General features: G+C 32.6%; 2 protein-coding genes across 2 annotated transcripts; both read left to right on the top strand.

Moving 5' to 3' along the window:
* Positions 1–2,228: 2,228 nt before the first annotated feature.
* LOC100259582 (light-harvesting complex-like protein 3 isotype 1, chloroplastic) lies at positions 2,229–3,584 on the top strand. Its single transcript, XM_002275654.4, has 3 exons — positions 2,229–2,628; positions 3,068–3,205; positions 3,288–3,584. The coding sequence occupies exons 1-3, from the start codon at positions 2,256–2,258 to the stop codon at positions 3,554–3,556; spliced, it is 780 nt and encodes a 259-aa protein (XP_002275690.1). The 5' UTR covers positions 2,229–2,255; the 3' UTR covers positions 3,557–3,584.
* Positions 3,585–9,437: 5,853 nt separating this feature from the next.
* Positions 9,438–15,853, top strand: LOC100240785 (uncharacterized). The gene is made up of 8 exons (XM_002278785.4): positions 9,438–9,805; positions 12,216–12,355; positions 12,507–12,606; positions 12,733–12,831; positions 13,242–13,589; positions 14,764–14,856; positions 14,938–15,144; positions 15,319–15,853. Exons 1-8 carry the CDS (start codon positions 9,485–9,487, stop codon positions 15,598–15,600), a joined length of 1,590 nt encoding a protein of 529 aa, XP_002278821.1. The 5' UTR covers positions 9,438–9,484; the 3' UTR covers positions 15,601–15,853.
* The last annotated feature ends 2,487 nt before the right edge of the window (positions 15,854–18,340 follow it).

Raw genomic sequence — 18,340 nt, 5'->3', positions numbered from 1 at the left:
CACCAATAGGATAGTAAGGAGACAATTAAGTATAACTTTGTTACATCATGTTTTGATTTTAGGGGCTCGATCCCAACAATATGATCTTGGAATAGGGAACGGAGTGATCCAATATTCCCTACAAATATAATGTTAAATGAAATCAACCTAAGTCTGATATCTCAATGTTACATCTAAATTCTAACTTTAATGTTTTATTCTATTACTAAAATACCAAATAAATGAATGGATTTGAAATTTGGTTTAGGTATAAAATTTATGCCTTTACCACTCTATATAAATTTACCTTAGAGTAGGTAACAATGACAAAACCTTGGATAATTATTAATCAATAATTACCAAGAATCTCTAATATCAAGGAATGAGTAATTGTACCATCCCTATTTCTAACTAAACTTAGAGAGGACTTTAATTTCAATATTAATACTTTAGTCTTTCATTTAATCCATTATTAGTTCAAATTACACCTTTGTTTCCCCTTGATTCAAACCCTAGGTTTTCATATTTCACACCTCAAGATAGTTTTTTAAACTCTTATAGGTGTGTTTTCATTCACGGAAACCATAAAAGAAAGATAAAGAACCATACTTGACTCATAGATATTGGAAATAATTAATTAAATTAATAAATTAGAAAAAACAAACCAATAATCTTTAATATTGTCTTCTCTTTCTCAAGAAAACTTAGTAATTCTTTAAGAAGTTTTTTTCAAAACATAAAAATTGAGTTTTTATAGCTAGAGTCAAAACCTAACACATGACATGTTCCTATTGCCCACTTATTCCCCAAAAACCACCTAAAACTAACTTAAAATAATAAAGCAATAATTTTCAAACTTTTGAGGCCACTTTGGGTTGGAGAAGTATCAAAATTTTCAAATCTTGAAAGATTTTAGCTAATGTCAAATTGGATAAAGGACATGACAAATTTTTTTTGACATGGAAAGTTGCAACATCTTAACAACAATATGCCAAGTTGAAAATTTTCAACTAAAAAAGTTGTTTGATTTCCTATGGTCAAATTTTCGACTTGGCCTTCTGCATCTATATTGTTTGCTTCAATTAGTCATAACTTTGTCATCTAAACTTTGATTTGCAAATTGTTTAAAGCATTGGATTCCTGCAGATTTCTTGAGCTTCTAAATGAAATATGACTTGCTCCAACAAAATCATAGGAACTTCTCCATAATTCACCTTAAAGTCGGGGTGTGTGCTATTACAAATTTTGAACTCCAATTCCCACGTTGAATTTAAAGTTATGGCATCCAACCTTCTTTCTCTCCATAATCTTCATCTCTCATCTTTCATGCTAACCTTACTCCATTTGCGCCTTTTCTTTGGTTCTCATCATCTTTCAATCTCTTAAAGCTCCTTTTAAGAATATATAATCCCTTCGTCACCGTGTCTAAAACCAACTTTGCAACTTAGATCCTCATCATTTAAACTTGATATTTAGCTCAACATATATTATATCAATTCCTAGAGTCTAAGCAACAATTCAAGTTAACCGAGTTAAGCCTTTATATTGCCTAATTCATTCCATATATGTGTCCTTGAAGTACAATCACCCATACAAAAATAGTCTAAAGTAGTAATAGTTATTCTAGAGAAACCAAGAGCAATCAACATAATATTTCTATTATTCCAACCCTATAATTGTATTATCCCTAGAGTTTAATGCAATATATATTCCAAATTGTATCTGCTCATATTATTGTCATTTTCTAATGTATAGTAATTTGAAGTCAAAATTTGAGGCGAAAAAAGAACTCAGCATGTGCATAGTGCCCTAACCTGTGTGTACTCTCGCGCAAGAAAGTTAAATTTGGTCGCATTTCTTTAAGCATATTCACTATGAGAAGAAATATTATTGTTCGGGGATGCTGCTTGGTTCTTCTTACTAGACAAGTAACTTTAAGAACAAAGGCAAATTAATAGCTCTCTGGAATATCAACCTTAAACTTCAAATCACTTGGAAATATTTGCCACTTGCACTCTGTTACAGCCTGAATTAGTCCATAAATTACCAATTTTTCCCTCACTTTTCTACTGTTTTTTTCCATAAATCTTAAGAAATCTAGAGTACTAACAGTGAACGAAGAGACGACAAAGATGAAATGTGCTGCCCATGACGTTTCTGACAGGAAAAAACAGTAGAAGATAAGCTTATTTATTCTGAAGCATGGGCAGCTTCCCAATACTTTCTATCTCAACAACTTCAAGCAAAGAAAAAACCAGCTTTAGGACACAAAATCTATGGCTTCTTCCATTGCCATTACGGCCTCATTGCAAAGAGCTTGCAGCCCACATCATGTCACCAAGAAGCAGCAGCCTCAAGCCAGGCCGGCACGCTCCATGGGAACAAAGCAGGAGACTCATGTCGTGGCTCTTGAGACAGAAGGCCCGAAGGGTTTAAACATAGCTGAACAAGAAGCCAAGTTTGGCTTCAACGCTGGTAGCAGTACTACTACTTCAAGGGATGCCAAGGATGATGATGAAGCAGGAAGTGGTTTAGACACTGAGCCTTCTGCTCCAAAATTCAGTGATGAGCGATGGAAGAACGGGACATGGGATCTCAACATGTTTGTTCGAGACGGGAAGATGGATTGGGATGGTGTGATTGTTGCAGGTATGATCAGCACCAATCTCTTTCGGTCTAATCTGAATAATATATATAGGTTTCCCTCAACGTTGTAGCCTTAATATGCATTTCAATTTTAAAGCCCTGAGGACCTATTGGGCTCGAAATGGATACTATGTATAAGTTTCTTTTTATCTTGTACAAGTGTATAGGTTTTAAAAAGCCCTAAGAGCTCATTGGGTTCATGATGAACAATACCTATACAGTTAGAAAAGAGCTGTGATCCCAGTATGGAATTTGTTCACTTTGTTTGGCCATAAGGAGTGTTTGTCTATTTTATCCCAATGTGTCTGTTTGGGTCCACAATCCCATGGAGGCACAACTTTTGTATGGAGATATATATATATATATATGACTCCTCTAAGCCTTGTATGATATCCCATGGTGATATATTTGTATGACTCCTCTTAACCTTGTATTTTCATAGAAGCAAGGAGGCGAAAGTTTCTTGAAATGTATCCAGAATCAGCAACAAACCAAGAACCAGTGCTCTTCAGAAGCTCCATCATACCTTGGTGGGCATGGATGATGAGATCCCACCTCCAAGAAGCTGAGCTGATTAATGGTCAAACTTCATCACATCAATCCCTCCTCCCACATTTCCATTCTCTTCAGAAAATTTTCTGACTCTCATCTTCTTCTTCCAGGGCGTGCTGCAATGGTGGGGTTCTTCATGGCATACCTTGTGGATGCCTTAACAGGGCTGGATGTTGTAGGCCAAACAGGCAACTTGATTTGCAAGGCAGGGCTGTTGGTGACTGTCATGGGTGTGATATTCTTTAGGCGAGCCCAAGATTTTGACAGCCTGAGGAAGCTAGCGGATGAGGCGACGTTATACGACAAGCAGTGGCAGTCGTCATGGCAGGATCAAGATGCAGGAGATGGGGATTCTGGGAGAGGAGGGAAGAAAATTTAGGTGCATTTTGAAGGGTGAAGTGTGAGCCTTTTTGTTCATCTGATGTTACAAGAGTTGAAATGTTGAGAACCTGATTTTTATCTTTTTGTATTTTCTTAATGAAAAGTTATTGTGTACAAATATGGAGAATGATTAAAAATAAAACATTATAAATAAATAAATAAAAATTGAAACATATTTAAAAGAATATTTTAAACTTTTATTCTATAAAATATCAAAAAATATTTCTCAAAAAAATTTTCGTTATTTTTATACTATTTTTAATTTATTATTATTATTATTATTATTTTGAGAATGCATTTAGTTGATTTATATTTAAATTTTAAAATGAAAATCATATTTTAATAAATACCTAGAACCAATATAAATTTACATGATAATCCACAAGCAAAATTTGTATCTTCTTTAATTTGCTAGGAATGGAAATAAAAATAATATCAAGTCTTTTATAAGGATAAAAAAATATATAAATTTGGCTAGATATAATTTTATATTTGAATATAATAATATAATCCAAATTTTTCTAGAAGCAACAAATTTAAGACTTCACTTGGTCTTAGAAGCAAAGCAATGAGAACTATCATGCAAGGGTTCACCTAGAAAATTATTGAAGGGTTGACTCATTATAGTTTCCTCTAGAAATAGCTTCAAGTATAGTAAATCTTTTGTCATCTAATAAGCAATTTGGTCCAAGTTAAATAATTCATTTGATTCGAAAAAATGGAAATAGAATATAAATGGAATAAGAATGGAAAGAAGGTGAGAATAAAATAAATAAATAAATAAAATAAAAACAAAGGATTGGGCAAGATGGGTGAGAATTTATTTATATAATCAAGGTGAGGTTAAGACGGAGGTGGTCCGTTGTGAATCTGCCCTATTGTCATCTATGTATATAAATAGTAGAAACTTACCTTAAAAATAATAATTTTAATTAAAATTATTTAAATAAATATTAGTAAAAAAATTAAATTATAATACTACTTTTTAAGAATATAAAATAAGTTCTTGCTTTTTTGTTCAAAATTTGAATCTTATAATAAGAATTATTTAACTAATGTTTGGATGTGTTTATATCTATAGGAGGCTAGCCACAGGGGACACAGTGGAATCAAGGGAAAAAGTCACAAGGGTAGGATTAATAGTGGTCCATAATAGTAACTCTCATGTTAATGTATCAATGATGATGTGGAAGCTTTTAGAGATGATTCACAAATAGACAATCGTCAGAGAGTGCCCTCCCGTTTTCATTCTCGTTGAAATTAATCATGCCTCATTGAACCTTTTAGGGGATACTTTCGAGGGGGATCTAATAGATCATTTTATCATAAATATTATAGATGAAATATCATTCCTATGACATTAGTGTTAGAAAAATTAGGCTAATCCAATATATGGTAATCACTCTAAAAGGGGATGAATAGGGTGATGGTCTTTTTTTATAAATTTAAATTATATGAATGTAAGAAATAATTATATGCAAATATACAATAAAACCATATAAAAACAATTGTATATAAATTAAGAGAATAGGGAAGTGAGAATGTAAATACAAGATTTTTATAATGGTTCGGTGCAACCCGACCTATGTCTACTATTCTCTAGCTTCAATCTCAAGCTTGATGTTCCACTATTTCAAGGCTTCCAAACCAAGCCTTCAAGCAATACAATTAGATTATGATTTCAATCCACCCTTTTAGACTTTTGGCTTCAAGCACTCTTTACAATCCTTAAGAGATACCTCACTCTTGAACAACCTCTCAAGTGATACCCCACACTTGAGAATCCCTAAGTGATACCTCACACTTAAATTCTTCCTCTCAAAGATATACAAATAATTTCACAAAATCCTAGTATAAAACTTTAGGCTCAAATGATACAAGAAAACTAGGATTAAATTATGCAAGTTTTAGAATAATGGTGTATTCAAAAACACTCTTCCAAGGCTCAAATATATTCAAGAAATGTTTGGGAATGTTAAGCTCATAAAATAATGAAGACTAAAATCTTTTTATAAAGGAAAAAAGCCAAATTAATCGTTGGGGGTTTAACCGATTGAGCTGGGGGTCGACCGGCTAACTAGCCGTTAGCATTTAATGTTTGGCAGGTGACCGTTGGACTTCAATTGCCCCTTGATCGGACCTCGACCAGTTAAGGTGGGGGTCGACCAGTTGAACAACTGTTCTGGAAAAGAGAGAAGGTTGTTTTGCACCCCTCGACCGGTTGAGCTGGGGGTCAACCGATTCCTCATTCGATTCAACCGGTTGAGTCATTTTTGGCTCAATAACCAACTTTTTCAACTTAAAACCTTTTAAGCAAGTTTGAGAAACATTTAACACACATTAATGAAAAAGCACAAGATGCACTATATGTCACGTAAGTGGAGAGTGGTCTTAGCATGTACTAAGACACATGCCATTCCATAATTAGTTAGGTCATAATGAAGCGCACATGGTGCCCATTACACACGTGGTATGTAATGATTGGTCCAAATGGATTTTATAAAATAGGAAAACAAACTTTTCTATTTTCAAAAATAGAAACTAATAATAGCATTTATATGAAATATGTGAAATTTTATAGAAAAATTAGGGACTTACTTTATAATCTTAAAAAGTGATTTTAAAATTTTTTAATTTGAAGAAATAATTTCTTTTAATATTCATATTTTTAAATAATTTTAGGCAAATCTTTACCATTTTACATATAAGAATTATTACTATTTTTTGTTTTTAAAAATAAAACCAATAAGCATATCTTAATAAACCAAATTTCATCATCTACATCTCATATAAAGATAGAGGATGGATTTGTCTACCCATATTAGAATGTGTTTGGTAATGATTCTAGAAAGTGTTTTTAATTTTTTTAACACTTAAATGATAAAAAATTTCAAATGTTAAAAAGATTAGAAGTGTTTCCTAAAATTACTACCAAACGGGCTCTTAGAAGGACATACTCACTTGCATCCACATTCTTTAACCTTGTTATTGCATAAGCAATTAGATATGATAAAATCACTTTAACTTGTGTTTGTTGATTGAAGCTCAAATATGTACTCAAATGGTACTTAAAGGGTACAAATTTTGCAATATGAGACACTCAAATCATCCAATTTAACCTTAATCGATGTTAAAACACTAGTTATTAGTTTGAATGGAAATATGGAGTACTTTCCAATGTCACTTTTGGGTAAGTTATATGTTGTTTTCAATATTGGGAAGTTAGGAATCCAACACTTAAAGTCGTTTGTGAATTGAAGTTAAAAAGAGGAAGTTACACGCATTCGAAGCAAACTAAATTAAGAGTGATGGTGAGTTTGAAATTGACAACTTGAATTCAAAATGACTTTTAGCCATTTAGAACTTAAGTACTTAAAGGAATGCAAAGATACTTTTGGCAAAAGTTTAGTTTGAATCCCCTTACCTATTTTAAACAAAAGACACTTATTTCAAACCCAAGAACATGGTGAATCAATATGGATAGTGGGTGAGTCCCAAATGAACAATGAATTTTATTGAATATCCAGCTGACCATCTTTTTTACTTACAAGTTCAAAATTGATTTAGAACTCCCTCTAATTTTAAACTCAACCATTTATTGTTAAGTTTTCAATTTCGAAACAAGTTGAAATTTAAACTCAACCACTTATTGTTAAGTTTTCAATTTCAAAACAAGTTGAAACAAGTTGAAATTTAAACTCAACCACTTATTGTAAAGTTTTCAATTTCGAAACAAGTTGAAATTTAAACTCAACCACTTATTGTTAAGTTTTCAATTTCGAAACAAGTTGAAATGAGTTCCAAATGGTTTCATCCAACGTTATTGATTGAATATTATATTGAAACTTGGATTTGAGTCATACCGAAAAACTTATATATATATATATATATATATATATATATATATATAAAATGAGATGTGGGTTATAACCTAATGGGATCTGAGTGGGACTAGGACACACATACGACACCCCCTTATTAATGACACTCTTTTTGTTCATATCAAAAAGGTGTTTGTCACTACCTTCATAAGGAGCCTTTGATTGGAAAGGAGATTTAGATGTAAGTTTAGATGCATTTTTAAATAAAATAAAAAATAAAAATTCTTACATAAAATGCATGAATTTTTATTTTTTAAAAATGAGAAATTAAAAATTAGATTCATCGTCCTATTTTTATTTTTTTTAAATCTATTATAAAAATAGAACATTTTGTAAAATAATAATAATAATAATAATAATAATAATAACATAAATTTGTCTAATATCTTTAAAAGTCATTTTTACAAATTTAAGATAGGTCAATTATTTTTACATCTCAATTTTTTTAAATAATTTTTTAAATCATAACTTTTTCAATATAAACTTTTAAAACTTCTCATATTTTATTTAAGGATAATTACTATTATTCTTATTTTAAAAACAAAAACTATATTTTATATTTCTTTGATTACGTGACGTAAAGGACATAAGAACCTCCGAATTAATAAATAATTAAAAATGAGATCAACATTTGTGGTGCATTAAATATGTTTGGCACTTGCCTTGTGCCATGAAATCATTTATCATCATTCAATAACTTGCCTAACCTTATTTTATATTTTTTCTAATATTATTTGAATCTCATAATATCATTAATTTATCTGATGTTGATTGCTACGAGATGATCAATATCCCGATATTTGGATCCTATGAAGAGTTTTAAGGGTTTAATCACGAAAGGTTCCTCGATTATTAAAATATATATATATATATTACTTGAATAATAAAAATAAAATTATAAATCAAAATATATATTTAAGATATTATTAACTCTGATTCCTATTTTAATTTTATTTTATTATTAAATTACCGTAGAATCACTTTATCTTAAAAATTATTTATAGAATCATTTCCAAAGATTTTGGTCATATCTCACACGAGGATGCCTATCCGATTTTAGGTAAATTTACTAACATTATTATTTGAACAATAAAAATAAAATTATAATTTATCTTATGGGTCCATCACAAATAAAATCAATATATATATATAAAAGATATTATTAACTTAAATTCTTTTTTATTTTTATTTTTTATTATATATATATATAAAAGATATTATTAACTTAAATTCTTTTTTTTTTTTATTTTTTATTAAATTACCATATAATTACTTTATCTTAAAAATTATTTATCCAATTATAGTATAAAATTATTTCTAAAAATTTTGGTCATATGTCAAATGTGGATGCCCTAAAAGTTACAAGATGACTAAGGCTCCGCTTGACAATTATTTTCGATAATAGTTTAGCAATCAAAAACTGTTTTCTATTTTTTATTTTAAAATAAAAAATAAAATATTTTCAAGGAACATCTTGTAATTATTTTTTGTTCTTTTCATTTATTTTCTATGGATTATTCCCAAAAATAATTATAGAAACATGATTAAAAATAAAAAATTAGACATAAAAATTATTTTTAAAAATATTTAAAACCAATGAAAAACATTTTTGATTTTCAAACAAGATTTTATTCTACAAAACATTATAAAATAGTTTTCATAATTATTTTAAAAAATAGTTACCAAATATATTCTAAGTATTGAGCAAAACGATTGAATTTTAGGTAAAATAAGTAATTTTACTTTTGGTCTCTAGACATTATATTATTAGTTATTATAATTTTATATTATGTTGTAAAATTATTTATAATTTTATTAAAAATATAAATATAATCATAAAATAAAATAATATTTACTTTGTAAACCAAAAATAATAATAAAATAATATATAAACCTTAAAAAGCGTTATCCAATTTTTTTGTCATTTTCAATAATATCGTGTTTATTTAATTTCATTGTTTTTTCACTATAAATACTACAAATTGTATTGTATTTCGCTCCACTTCTCTCCGGATGCGGCAGGCCTCTGACTTTCGCTGGCCAAAATGCAAACCACCACAGCAGCATCGACGTCTCCGCCGCCTAACGGCGGCGAAAACTCCGACGGAGCGGCCGAGCACCGGCTCCGGGAGGCCGAGGAAAGGCTCCGGGAGGCCATAGAGGAGCTGCAGCGGCGCCAGCGCCACGCCCGTGGCTTCCACCACCCGCAATGCGACCACGCCAATGAGTCCTGCGTCGCCAACGCCATCGGCAATCTCTGCCAGAGCTTCCTCCTCTCCTACGGCGTTAGAGTCGGTATCGGAATTCTTCTCCGGGCCTTCAAGCTCGTCCGGAGGCAATCATATTCGTCGCTTCTCGATCTCAAGGTTAGGCGACTGTGTTGTTTGTTTGGTGCATTTGTGTTTGTCTAGGTTTTGAATTATGTGGTGGTGGAAGGAGTTTCTGATAGCTACAGAGTTTGGTGATTGTGTTCAGATCAGTTATTTGATTGTTGCATTTGCTTTCTTAGCTTCTGGATAATCCATTGAAGTGGAATTAGGGTTTCTGATTGATGCAACGTTTGGTGATTGTGTTTGGATCGAGTTATTTGATTGTTGCATTTCTTTGTCTAGGTATTGAATGATCTGGTGAAGTGGAATTAGGGTTCCGATTGGTCGATGACTGTATTCGGATGAAATTTTTGGTTGTACCTTTTTTTTCTAAGGTTTTGGATAGTGTCGTGAAGTGGAATTAGGCTTTCTGGTACTTTGTAACGTGCTGTGATTGTTTTCACGTATGAGTTGTAAAAAATTTTAGGTTGGAAAATGATGTGGTAAATTGGAATTAGGGTTTCTGATAGGTACAAAGAATTAGGGTTTCTGATTGGTGATTATCTCAAGAATGAATTTTAGGTGAGAATTCATATTGTATAAATTGATTGTTTGGTTGCATTCTCTGATCATCGTTTGAGGAGTTAAGCCTGACTTCATTTATGGTCAAGATTGGGCATTAATTTATTTGTTTCTTTGTTTTACACGCATCTGTGCTCTTTTAGGTCTTGAATAATTGGGTTCAGTTGAATTAAGAGTTCTGATTAGCAATCAATCCAAAAGGTGTTTTTAAATTGATTATATGGAAGTTCAAATTATGCAAATTGCATTATAGAGATTCTCTGGTTGCATTCTACTGTCATAGTCCACAGGTCATTAGTCAATTTATTCATCTATTTGAAATGTCCTGGATATTGTGGTTAAGTGGAATTAGCATTTCTGCACAATGATTGTTTCAAGATGGAGTTTTAAATTGCTTTTCTAGAATGAGAATTTATATTGTACAAATTGCATTGTATTGATTACATGGATGGTAATTCATTTGGATCCTAGTTCAGCTGATTTAACATAATTTGTCGCCTAGATTGTCGATCAATTTATTTAATTTACGAAATCCGTTTTTTAGTGCCTTTTTGTCCTCTTTAGTTAATAGGATTAGGTCCTATGTGAATTTATTTTACTAATGTTGTTAATTGAATAATTAGTCAAGTAATGAATTGATCATTTATAGGCAGTGATGAAAATATCCCATAGGATAATAAGTTGAGGAAAATCAAGCAATAAAGAAAGTCAAAGTGCTGTTATTTTCTGTCCTAAAATGCTTGTCAAGTTATTTTATGTTCTAAAATGCTTGTCAATCTGAAGACTCTATTATGTGCATGGTTGTTGATTTTGTTTAGCTTAAGATAATGCAGTGATAGATTGATCTACTTGTAGTGGCATTGGAAAATTGTAGGAAAGATGTTGATCATGGTCTTGGAGGTGTTGTTGGTTGTAATGAATTGTTTTTCAAATGCAAGTAGCAGTAGGGCAACATTTGTTACAAAGGAAAATACAGCAGGGGTTGCTGACAAGATGAAATCAAGCAATAGAGATTGAGACAGAAAATAGACTGGATTTAGTCTTTTTCTAGGAAAAAACTGAGATAGGTTCTTTTGAATATTCTTATAGATTGGTTTTCACATATGATTGATTAAGCAGAAGTTGACAACTTAAAAGATAATTCTAGAGGCAAGATTCCTGCAACTGCATCTAAATGAGTCCCTTCTCTAGTCATTCCACAATGGTGATCATTGTTCAAGGAAGCTTATTTAATATTGCATGTTAAGACGAAATTCATAGTGGGATGCATATGTTAAATGAAACTTATCTTGCAATTTGTAGCTAGAGTACCACTAGGCAGGCCACTTAATCAAAGAAGGGAGAATCACAAATTAGATGCAGGATTGCAGTGGAGATTAATGAATAACTGTGGGATGATTAGTTGTTGGTCAAGGACAAGACAGAATGTGCTACTTAAGTCAATGCACTGATCTTGTTGATTAGACTTCCACTTGTCGCAAATTTCACTGCTCTTGGATCTTTGTCCACCAGGAAGTGTATGGTCAACACCAGGATTGTAATATGAACAATTTTTTCTTCTCTTTAATAGGGAAATAAGATGCCATATTAATAATTGTCCGACAAAAGAGGTGAGTAACCCAATCACATGGGAAGTGTTCCAAGTGCGAAGCCATTTGAAATCCTATTTCTTCTAATTTTTAACATATTTGAAGCTTTTGCACATTTAACTTGTCCTCTAGTTACATATTTGTTAAATTTTTCTCAATTTTCTGGAGGAATTGAGAGAATTGTTGTTTGGTTTGAGGTTGGGGGAGGGGAAAGATGCTACGCATTATGCATATTCTGGATATGCATCTTTATTCATGGCTGTTGATTAGTGTGAAAAACTTCATTATATTTGCAGCAACTTGTCTCAGAGAAAGATTTGATAGTAAGAGAAGAAGCATGTCGTGTTGGTTTACTTTTTGGTGGTTTTACTGGATCCTATCATGCCCTCCGATGTTTGTTGAGAAAGTTGAGAAAGAAAGAAACTCCTCTGAATGCGTAAGTTTCCAATCCTTAATATCCCTTTCTAGTACATGATTTGTATTTTTTTAAAACTTCATTTTGTATGTTTTGGAATGATTTGAAGCTGTTGATGCATGATAGAGCCTATTCCATATTTATGACTTTGTTAAAGGGGATGATGGAGCAGAATTTTAGCAGGTTCAGTTGCGGGTTTGTCTATTCTAGCCTTAGATGATTCTAGTAGGAGACGTACACTTGCTTTATATCTTGCAGCTAGGCTTGCCCAGGTAAATTAATATATTTTTTATTGCCTCAATTACTTTTCAAAGCTAAATTGAATCGCAAGAGTTAGGGGTTTGCTGGTCATGCTAATAGGGTTCCTTTTTCTTTTTCCTTTTTCCTCCCCTCATCAGTGTGCTTACAATTCTGCAAAGTCTAAGAACAAGTTTCACCTCTGGGGAAGCCATTGGAGACATGGAGATTCCTTACTCTTTGCTTTGGCATGTGCCCAGGTAACACAAAGGTCACATAATCTGGCTGTATGCTAGCTCTTAACTCATAGCTTTTTCTGAATCATACTTAATCCGGTTTTTCTGAATCATACTTAATTACCGAGGGCACTCTCAAATGCCCATCCTCCATTTTATCATATATCTGGAGAGTGTTCAAGGCCTGTGATAACCGATTTCTCTTATTTTCCTGTTATTTAATATGTCTAAGAAGTAAAATACTTCTTCCAAGCTCATTTCTGCCTAGTTGCTACAATGCCGGTTAACTGCATGCAATAAATCATGAACTATGCAATGTGATTGACGAATTGAGACTTCAGTTCTCTGTTGTATCTTTGCATTTCTATCAAAATAGTAACTCAGTTACTGACTTTTCATTCTAGTCATATTTCATTGGTTGAATACTTTTTCAGGTTATGTATGCCTTCATAATGCGTCCTGAGACCTTGCCCAAGTCATATCAAGATTTTATTCAGAAGACTGGGCCAGTTGCACAGCCTGTATACAAGGCTGTAATGGATACCTGTAGAGGTTCTCCAGTGGATATTGTGTCACTATCTGCATATTTATCAAACAGAAGGGAGTCTGACAATGTTAAATTGGAAGAGTTTCCGTCCATCATTCCTTGTTCCATTATTCATCCTGACACAAACTCGTGTTTAGCTCACAATGCTAACGCAGCATCAGCTACATTCAGGAAAACATTTCCGCTTTATTTCTCCTTGACATTTGTACCATTTGTTGTTCTGCACTTACAAAAGGTACCTCCTCCAAAGGTTGTTTTTGTTGATTTCAAATTTCCTGTTTTGTGCTTTTGCTTGGAAGATGTAACTGAATTGTGTGCAATGCTTTTAAACCATCCATTTATATTTTTCTTAGAAACCGTATTGAACTTAGCATCCTTACCTGCTTCACTAGAACAGAAGAATAATCCACCAGCCAAAAATACTTTTTCATATTACTGATTATAGCACAAAATGCTTTATTAGTTCAATACAGAAGGTAAACTTGTGTTGTTCTGTTTATTTGTCACCTTATAACTGTTGTTCTGTTTATTTGTCACCTTGTAACTATCTTCATCACATTATAACTGTAACTCTTCATTTAATCCTAAAAATATTAGTCCTTATTATAGAATACGTAATATCCTCGAGAGTCTTTTCAATTCCTCTTAACCTGCACAGCCATGACAATGATTACTAATGGTTTGATCCCCCTGCTACTCTGACTGGTACAATCTCTGTTTAAAACCTTGTCCTTGTTAACACTACCATTGTTGTTGCCCCAGCTTCTGCCACCACTGCTTCCTTTTACAGTTTCATCACCTAAACACCACTTCTTGCTGCTATTGCCTCTTCACCATCTCCACTGTCACCACTGCCTGCCACCGTCACTCCTGTTGCATCAAAGTTGATCCTACACGGAGTTCTCTGCTTTTGCTATGAATTATTTTTCTTATGGTAATCTTCTGAGCATGTTCGACTTCTCCCTTGCAAAAAAACAAAGTCCATACAGGAAAATAAATTGCTTTCTTGCTTCTCAAAAGCACTCACCCAAAGTTCTTATAGTTTGATGCATTCAAATTTTTGTTGCTTTAGTTGCATGTAAAATGTTCATTTTGGTAATGATGGAGTTATTATCGTTATTGACGTAAATACTTGCTATGTTTTATAACAAGAGCCTGAGCTACTGCAAAGAAAACGTTTCCACTTCACTTGTTATGAGTTATAGCTGGAGCCCAACTGCCGCCTATAAATCCTAGTCCTGTGCAATAAGGGCTGATTGTGGTCTTTACACCTTAACGGGAAGGGGAATGCCCCTCTTACAAGGAATATGAAATATTCTTTATTATATATATCTATTTTGCACAATAATTGTAGTTTTGCATGGAGATGGGCACCAACCGATTTTCTTCATATGATGATGCCATTTCAGTTTATGGATACCCCTGCTCGTACCTGTTGGCACGCAATTAAGGGTGCTGTTCGTTCAACAACATTCTTGTCTGCTTTCGTCGGAATCTTTCAGGTAGCTGTTTGTGTGAGTTTTTCTTCCATCTTGCTAGAACCCACACAATCGCTTTCATTAACTCTTCTTGGTAATTACTAGGCGGTCATATGTTTGCATAGAAAAGTGGCATCAAAAGACCACAAGCTTGTGTATTGGGTTGCGGGTGGAACTTCCGCCCTCTCTGTACTGCTGGAGAAGAAAGCTAGACGGAGTGAACTTGCTTTATATGTTCTCCCTCGAGCTGGAGATTCGCTATGGTACATATTAGTGAATCGCCATCTACTTCCAAATATCAAGAACGCCGAGGTATTACCCTTTTCTTATCATTGTACTTCTTTAAAACCATTCCTTGATTTCACCACAGAAAAGACTTCCATTCACACAACCCTTCATCCAGTCATTACTCCTATGAAAAAATTTACAGACATACGCGAGCACATCCACAGAATGTCTTACTTGATGACTTCACGACCGTTACAGGTACCACTATTCTGTGCGTGTATGGGAGGAATCATGTACTACTTAGAACACGAGCCGGATACCATGGCCCCATTCCTCCGGGGATTGATTCGCCGCTTCCTCGCCAGTAGAATCAGCAACCCAGGCCCACCATCTAGCCGGACTGCTTCCTACACGTATCTACAAACTCTTGACGCACTGAAGAAACCGAAACTGCAAGAGGCCCAAGAACCTCCAGCTCAAGCACCAGCACCAGCTTCAGCTTCAGAGAAGTACAACCTTGAATCCATACCTGGGCTGTAAGCAATATATATAATCTCTCACACCCTATTTATCTACCACAGCTCAAATATCACCCATTCCTTTTACAATTGATCCCATTGAATAAGGTTATGCTCCGGCACTAGGGGGATCATATTCCTCCAGCTTATGATTTTGGAGGAAGCTGAATCTTTGTTCAACTTGATTCTGAATGACTATTCTACTGAAATAGACCCCTTTTGAGGGAAACAGAGGTAGAAGGAATAAGTGGGAATAACATAAAAGCTTTTAATAATTTTGGATTGGGATTTTTCTCTTTTTCCATGCCTTTGGTTCAGTGGTAGGATGAGGAAAACAAGGAGCTTCGATTCCATTTGTTGATAGAGACTGTTTAGATACTGCGTAAAGGCACATTAATCATGTGGTTTGGTTGATATTTGCCCTTCTGGGTATAAGGATCGATGGGTTTGTTAAGACAACGGTTTCAGAATCAGTTTTTAATAAATAATTTTTTAGAATAATTTAACAAATTCAAAAATAAATAAAGAAAGAAAGACCAAAAGGAAACATTTGTCATTTCCGCTTGAAGAATATAACCGCAATAATTTATTTGCATCGTAAAAATAAATAGCTTAAAACTCTTAGCTGTGAAGTGACTGCTTATAGATTATCACCACCAACTCAAGCAAATTTAAATAAGAATTAATCGTCAACCCTCCTAAGATGCCTGATATTTTTTTTCACTAATGTATAAAATTAAAATGTGTAGACGCCCAAATTTGTGAAAAACGCGACTACACTATATGTTATGACAATTTTGATTTCTTATACCTAATTCATCATTTTTTGGCATGTAAGCATTTGCGTGTTAAATTGCCAAAATCATGTTGAAAAAAATTAAAAAAACAGTTCTGATAAATAATTTTTAAAAACTAATGTTTTAAAAAACAAAAGTTTGTTGGAGAATTTAAAATATTTTTAATTCTTTTTTTATATTTTTAAATATGCTTTAAAAAATAATTATTATATATAATACTTTATTTTTAATCATTTTTCATATTTATATAATTATTTTTTAAAACTATCTCATTAAAAATAATTAAAACATATTATTTAAAAACTTGTTTTGTATTTTTAAGGGTAGAAAACTAATTTTTGTTAACGTTTTTTAAAACATTTACCAAACAAGATCCCAAACTCCTTTGAGATTCCTTTTTTTTCTTTTTCTTTTTTTCTATCTTCTCCTATATAAATAATCATGTCAACGTCTAGGCTTCCATGAGTTTTAGTGCTTTGTTTAAATAATCCCTTATTAAAAAAGGTACTGTTCTTCAATCTTGATTTTTCCAGAATGGACTTGCATCTACCTCTAGGAGAAAATCCCCTTATCCTCCACACCCTTGCACTAGCTTCCTCTCCACGTAGCTTCTGTTTTAGGGCATGTTGAATTTGCAAAGGAGATGACAAGGTTGAAACAGAATGGATTTCTAAATTAAATATAAAATTAAATCAAATATAATTAAAATTAATTAAAGTAGTATATAAAAATAACTTTTTTTTTGTCCTCCTTACTTTCTTTACCTCAAATTTTCAGAGAACCAAGCATAACTTCCATATCGATTCAAGAAGTAAATCGGAACCGATCAGAAAATCCGATACTACAATGCGAAGTAACCTAATATTAAATATCTGGTTTCCATGTATGGATTCACCAGTTTCGATTGCAGGAAATACCAGATTATAAAACAGCTAAGAGATGGCATTTAAACTCAGACCTCCTACTTTTGAACTTAAAAAATAAGCGAATAAATGCATCCACCTAAACTCCCTTTACATTCACTCTATTTATACATCCACCTAAAAATTCAAAACTTATTAATACATCCACCTTACAATTTTAAAAATAACCAAAACACCATTCTCGTTATTCTCTTCCTAAATCCATCTACTTCCTTTGTTTTTTCTTAACCATAAACCCTAATCACAAATCATCTTGCTTAAAGTTCAAAAGTGAGAAAAACAATTAGGAAGAATATAGATGTGATTTAGAAATGAGAAATTGTGATAAATGGTGAAAAACTACAATTTCAATTGAGGACAAAAAAAAATTTGGAACCCGTAGTGTCCAGTCTTGAAAGGCTAGACACAACTAAGATGTCCAACCCTCCAGTGGTGGACATCTCAGCTATGTTCGGTCCCCCTAATGTTGGACATTTCCTCTATGTATAGCTTTAAGAATGTCCAGAAGTATACGACTGGACACCCTTAAGAGTGTCTAGAGGTATAAGATTAAACAATTACAAAATGTTCAACGCTGGAACTCTTGAACAATATCCACGACTCCTCCCAATCCAAAAAAATGAGATCAAAAATGCAAAATAAAAAAATAAAAAGAAATTATAAAAACAATACCTGTGTACTTGCAACATGATTAGATATAATTATTTGACTATTTATTGGTGAGAAGCACAACTCTTTTGCGAAATTTAGTTAAGATTATAGAGAAATTAGAAGAGGAAGGAGAGGGAAATTTTGTACTGGGTACTTTGGGGATTTCACCATAGGCATTATGTCTTATAAAATTTCATTAAGAGGGTGGATAGTGGATACAAAGAGAATTTAGGTGAATGCATTTATAAACTCCAAAAAAATAATTTATTTTTAACATAAATACCCTTCAATATTTTCAATTATTTACATATAAATTTTAAAAAAGAATGTTATTTTTACAAGAAAAAATTGATGACATTTTTTAGACTGAAAAAAGTGAAAGGTTAAATTT

The sequence above is a fragment of the Vitis vinifera genome, chromosome 16 (assembly GCF_030704535.1).
Source record: "Vitis vinifera cultivar Pinot Noir 40024 chromosome 16, ASM3070453v1".
Lineage (NCBI taxonomy): Eukaryota > Viridiplantae > Streptophyta > Magnoliopsida > Vitales > Vitaceae > Vitis > Vitis vinifera.
The sequence above is the reverse complement of the archived record's forward strand: the minus strand, read 5'-3'. Positions and strand labels throughout refer to the sequence as shown.

Coding starts and splice junctions, on each gene's coding strand:
- LOC100259582 (XM_002275654.4), top strand. CDS start 2,256: ATGGCTTCTTCCATTGCCATTACGGCCTCATTGCAAAGAGCTTGCAGC. Junction 2,629..3,067: donor GGATGGTGTGATTGTTGCAG/GTATGATCAGCA, acceptor GTATTTTCATAG/AAGCAAGGAGGCGAAAGTTT. Junction 3,206..3,287: donor AGAAGCTGAGCTGATTAATG/GTCAAACTTCAT, acceptor TTCTTCTTCCAG/GGCGTGCTGCAATGGTGGGG.
- LOC100240785 (XM_002278785.4), top strand. CDS start 9,485: ATGCAAACCACCACAGCAGCATCGACGTCTCCGCCGCCTAACGGCGGC. Junction 9,806..12,215: donor CGTCGCTTCTCGATCTCAAG/GTTAGGCGACTG, acceptor TTATATTTGCAG/CAACTTGTCTCAGAGAAAGA. Junction 12,832..13,241: donor TTGCTTTGGCATGTGCCCAG/GTAACACAAAGG, acceptor ATACTTTTTCAG/GTTATGTATGCCTTCATAAT.